This window comes from Talpa europaea, assembly GCF_964194135.1.
Source record: "Talpa europaea genome assembly, chromosome: 15".
In the NCBI taxonomy this organism is placed as follows: domain Eukaryota; kingdom Metazoa; phylum Chordata; class Mammalia; order Eulipotyphla; family Talpidae; genus Talpa; species Talpa europaea.
The window spans coordinates 60,838,111-60,844,145 of NC_140083.1; the positions used below are offsets into that span (position 1 = coordinate 60,838,111).

The 6,035-nt window shown below is 37.4% G+C and overlaps 1 protein-coding gene across 1 annotated transcript; it reads left to right on the plus strand.

The window, feature by feature from the left end:
* Positions 1–3,126: 3,126 nt before the first annotated feature.
* On the plus strand, positions 3,127–3,804 carry SMCO3 (single-pass membrane protein with coiled-coil domains 3; the record flags this gene model as incomplete). The annotated part of the gene is made up of 1 exon (XM_084254966.1): positions 3,127–3,804. The coding sequence occupies one exon, from the start codon at positions 3,127–3,129 to the stop codon at positions 3,802–3,804; it is 678 nt and encodes a 225-aa protein (XP_084111092.1).
* Between the last annotated feature and the right edge of the window lie 2,231 nt (positions 3,805–6,035).

A 6,035-nucleotide genomic window follows, 5' to 3' on the forward strand; every position in this document is an offset into this window, starting at 1 on the left:
CTGCACATCTGGCCTACACCCCAGTTCCTGTATGCATAAATAAATCTTTAAAAAAATTAAAATAAATACTTTTTCATTTTTCTTGAATTTTTCCTAGTTGGCTTGCAGGGTTTTTTCCACGAGGTCATCTTTGCTAATCACAATTTTATGTGACTTTTTCCTTTAAGTTTATAAAATCCTCTTCCCTACAGACATAATTCATATTTTTCCATTTTATTTTTTCACTTATCTTATACTGATGATACTTTTAAATCAACTTTTAGCCCCCAAAGACAAGTCCACCATGCCAAGACCATTTAAGAAAAAAATAATTTCAATTACTATTGATTTGAGAATCTACATTTATTTTATATTGTCAAATGTATAGAAGGATCTGCTTTGGGGACTATTTTGTTCCCGGACTCCATCTACTCTTACACCTGTACAATACTGGCTATTATTTTAAAATATTGCCAGTGATCAGCATGTCTTAGGAAATTAGAATGGAAAAAAGATCCTATCAATTTTACTGAATTGATTAAAGAGCAAACAATGAAACAGTTTTTATTTAGGGATGGAAAAGCCATTACTTTTCCTGAAAAAAAAAAAAGTTTCACCTTATTCAGTGTTTCAGATGTATTTTTCGATTATCAGTTTGCATTAAAATAATGAATTGGGAAGGAGTTGACCACTGGTGCTTTCCTTTCAACACCCCAGTAAAAGGAATGATCATCACTCCATGTGTTTATCCTTAGAGAAACAGGACTATACCACACACCTTTGCTGTATAATAGCATATGATAGGTGCTAGAAATATTCCTCACATTTTCCAGGTAAGAAAAATTCTTCTCACCTAAATATCTGAATAAGGATATAGTTGATGATCTTCTGAATTCAAAGTCAGAAACTGGATCTTTCCTTTCATGATAACATCTGAAAACTAGAAGCCAAAACACATACAAAAAAAAAGTTTAATGGAAAATTTCTAGAAATTAAAGCCTAAATTTGCAGTTATCAAATTGCATATGGCAACCAAAGAACGAGTTTCAAAACTCTTACTAGGCCCTCAACAAGAAATTTTTTAGGGCCTCCCCAGTGGCGCAGTGGTTGAGCTCTGGGTTGCGAAGCTGCCCGCAGCCTCTGCAGCTCCGGTTCGATCCCCAGCTGCTCCCCGGCCACCAGAGGAGGGTCCCATATGGGCGAGAAGGGTCCCATATGGCGCGCAGACCTCTCCTGCGCCCGCTGCTCCCCTCAGCAGTGTACTTCAGTCCTTCTGCCTGCTCTGCTCCCCCCTCTGGCTCTGGTGAGTTCTCTCACAAAAAAAAGAATTTTTTTAAATGAAACAGGTATGTTCTAAGTACTATTTTGTGGAAATCTGTGTCAGTCACAAACACAGTGTGTTTATGTGTGTACTGGTAAGTTAGATAAAAAGAATGTGTGTGTGTGTGTGTGTGTGTGTGTGTGTGTACTGGATACAAGTTATAAAAAAGAATTTCTGACCACAATAAAGTTTATTCTACCAGAGACACCAGTGTATTTTTAAAACAGCAGAGGTGATTATTTCCCTAAATTTTTTTTAATTTCTTCTTTCCAACTCCAAATACTCTCTTTATGAATGGAAAGTAGGGTATTTTCATGTTTACTTTCTTGAGAGGAAAAGCTTCTTCACTCATTTATCAATGGCTTCTGAGATTCCCCATATCCTGGCTAAGAATTATGATCCTTTGTTAGGTAAAGCCCAAATTAATGTTATTTACTCAGAGGGAATGTGCCAGATCCTACATAGACATAGAAGACCTCATTTTCTTTTTCTCCCAAAAGGCTAAAAAAAAAAGTGCTAGACAGATAGTAAGTCTACTCAAGATATGTATTTTGAGTAACATTCTTACTAGGCTGAAACTTAAGTTTTTCACTCAAATAAACTTTTAAAAAAAAAAGTTAGTTTGTTTTTTCTCTACACGGTGCTCTAAGCCAGAAGTATAAACATAAGGGGCCTCCCCTGGTGGCGCAGCAGTTGAGCGCTGGGCTGCAAAGCTGCCTGCAGCCTCTGCAGCGCCAGTTCGATCCTCGGCTGCAGGTGAGGGTCCCACATGGCGCGCAGACCTCTCATGCCATTCCCGCTGCTCTCCTCAGCAGTGTATTTCATCACTCTGCCTGTTCTATTCCCCACTCTGGCTCTGGTGAATTCTCTCACCCTCCCGTGCTTCCGACTGTACCCCAGTGCTTGTATAAATAATAAATCTTTAAAAAAAAAAAGTATAAACATAAGAACTTTCCCATCAGGCTCATTTTATTCATTCCATGATATGTGCAATACTTCCGTGAAATGGCATTATTTTCTTTCTGAACATACCTGGTGTAGCTTAGTAAAGGCCAAGGGCAATATAAGTCATTTTACATAACTTGCAGATTTTGCAAAAGGAGAATCATATAGTCATGACTGTAATATTTCCTGCACCATGCCCACTTTTTCCCCTGTGGTACTTTAATCCAAAGAGTATTTTTTATTAAGATTCCAGTGTTTTAATATGTTGAATTTGGACATCCCCCTTAGGTTTAGAAAACAAATAATTTGCCCATAATGAGATACAAAGTGATTTGGACATTGTCAACTGAGGAAATAGTATATAAACAATATTAGACTTTAATAGTCCTATAAACTCAGAGGTCTTAATTATCCCTCTTGTCCCACTAATCTAACTCCAAATATAAGAGAAATCAATCTATTCAATATGATAACTATGGGCTGGAGAAATTACAGAGCCTTGGTGATCCACAGCTAGCCATTTCAAACTGCAGACTGTTTCAAGTATGCTATTAGGAAACAATTGTGTTTATTAATAATCAGATGCTTGATAAACACAAATATTTTCTAGCTAGGCTTTCTCCCTACCAGACAATCTAATGCACTAAGTAAGATCAATACATTGTGTTCCGTTACCCACATTCTCTATACACTAGCTCCAAATTTCATAAAAATGATTACTTGGAAGAACCTGTTCAGTCTTCTGAGGAATTCCTTAAATACCAGGCTGCTACTTTCCTATGCATGAAGTGAACACATTCCTAGTCAAATGTATCCAAATAGCAACTACTGTTCAAAATTTTAGTGAAGATTTATTATTTTTCAGAGATCATATTTGAAATATGGCTCAGAGTGACCTCCTCTACCCAGAGAACCCAAGGAGACGGCAGCAAGTAAACCGTCTTCAGCAACAGCTCCTTGACTGCTTAGCGGACAGCTTCCATGCCACTAATAAGCTGATTGGAGTTTTAAACATGCACTTGGGGTGCAGGCTGGACTTCATTGAGATGAAAAGAAATGGGACTATCAAAGAAAACTGTGATATCATCATCCATGCCATGATAAATATCCAAAAGGAATTGCAAAAGGTTGATGAGGCGCTAAAAGATAAACTAGAGCCAACCCTTTATAGAAAACTTCAGGATATTAAGGAAAAGGAAACAGAGAAAATTGCAATCGTACAAAAAGTTATTTCAGTCATTTTGGGAGAAGCTACTTCTGCAGCCAGTGCAGTGGCTGTTAAACTCGTGGGCTCCAATGTCACAAGTGGCATAATTAACAAGCTGGTCGCTGTATTAGCTCAAATTGGTGCTTCTCTCCTTGGTAGCATTGGAGTTGCTGTTCTTGGCCTTGGCATAGACATGATTTTCCGTGCCATCCTGGGAGCAGTGGAGAAAACACAGCTTCAAGCAGCCATCAAAAGTTATGAGAAGCATCTGATGGAATTCAAGTCAGCCTCACAAAAATATCATCATGCCATTACTGAGGTCACCAAGACAGTGAGACAGCAAATGAAATAACCATTTGCCACTGGAAATTTTTTCTGCTTCTCTCCCAATAATAGCATTTAGCTTCAATTCACTTCATTTTCCATAAGTTTCCAACATGAAGATAAATATAGTAAATAACTTGGAAAGGTGAATTACTTGAACTAGTAAAACTAGTTGATAACTCTATAGTTTGTATCAACAACGAATGCCTAGATATGCAAGGATGTCTTCTTATTCTGCTACACTAGATCAACATCAGAGTAATGCTGTGGTGGAGCAGCAGGTGTAGGAGTTACCTTTTCCTTTTCTCATTTCCCAAATCCTTAAATTTACATTAAATCCAAAGACTTATTTCTACCATTACCCTCAGACAACATCTTGTTCTAAGGGGACATAAATTTATTCACTTGTACCAAGACAAAAATCCTGGGCCATTAAATGGGATAGAAATACTACCATAATTTTGACCAAGTTTCAATTCAATTTTCTACAAACTGGAAGAGACTGAAAATGGCTTGCAACAATTTACTTGAAAGGAGGCAATAGTTCCATAAACTTCTACTAATTACACTATTGCCTGGATGGATTTTTTTTTTTAAAGATTGCAATCAAACTTGACTAATTCTGATGTGATGATTAAATTGTCCTCAAGTGAAAGTTTGAACAGTCTGGAACAGAAAAAGAAAACAAGCAAATCCAGCTCTACACGCATAAAACGCATTTAGGACACAGGAGAGGAAGTCGCTACTTTTAAGAATTTGACATTTAAAGGAAAGTCATGAATACCTTATAAATATTCAGAAAAATGAAATTTTGTTTTCAATACTAGCAGAAAGGAGGAAGTTACTTTTTCTCTATAAAACTTTACGTGACCCATTTCATTAATTATCTGATTTCAGAAAAACCCAGAAGCTACAAAGACCTAATGGTTTGGTTGAATTTCTGCAGATCAAGTGTTCATTTTCTAATTTCCTCACAACTAATGCCTTTCCATTGAGATGCCTATTTTCTACTTACAAAATTATTAACAGGAGTCAATGCAAGAATTTGTGTTATAGCTAGTTCTTACATCCCAGTACAGGAAACGTCTTGAAATTTTAAAAGCTAGATTAAATACTTTAATTTTTCAAATATACTTTCTCTTGTCATTACTCTTTTAAACTAGTTCCAAAACTTCAAAACAGTTCACCTATAAATTTTTTATTCTGACTTATAAGCTTTTAAACTGTACTTTGTTATTGTTCTGAGACTTAAAATTCACTCTCAATCCAAATAAAAAATTTTCTAAGACAAGGTTTAGCTAAGGAACAAAACTTAATACAGTTAAGCGCATATTAAATATTGTTAAAAATGAGTATGTACCGTCAAGATTGTGGAATATTTACAATTGACAGTAGTAAGAATTGGGTTGTATCTAACTTATTTTCCTGTAAGAAAGATTCAAATCAAGACTAGCACAGGTAGACTCAAAAGTGTCCTCAAAAGTACTTTAAAAATATTTACCCTTACCTTCAAGGGGTTAAAAAAAAAAGAAGCCTTTAGAGAAAGAGGGTAGAGGGACGAAGATCAAAGTGAAAACCACGTACGAGTGGTGACATCATAAAGGAGTTTTGGCGGGTGAAAAGACCAGCAGGAAAAGAGCAAAATAAATCCTCACCACTCATAAACTTAAAACTGACTTCAGCGCACCCCCGTTCAATAAGCCTTTTCCATAACGCAATCTTCACTAGGTACACTCATTTACACCAAGCTAAAAATATACTAATTACTGCTTTGAAAATCTAATCCCCACGTTTCCTTTTCAAAATAAATGAATCTTGTAAATTAGCAACCTGGGACTCTAATGTGGGCCCGGATTTGCTCAGCTCTATAAATGAGTGTCGATAAACTGAATTTCCAGACGAATGGACGCTAGCAAACCGCCACAAAACACGGTAACTACTGTTATTTGGGGATTTTAGACACTCCCAAAAGGTTGCACCGGCTCACGCCATGAGAGAACGAAAAGTCAAAAATCTAACACAATCTCGTGAGACAGGAAAAGCGCAAAACACCTGCCTATAGCAACTCGGCCGGTCTCGGGCGCCACCGTGAATGGAGCTGCCGGAAATTACGTCAGAACGTGCCCGCCCCTTCGCAATGTAGGCGGGCTTTCAGCCGATAACCAGCCAACTCGGTATAGGATTGGAGCGGAAGCGACTCTCATCCCGCAGTTCGGGATTACTCTCTATGGTTCCGGGCTGAGAAACGCCGCGTTCGTC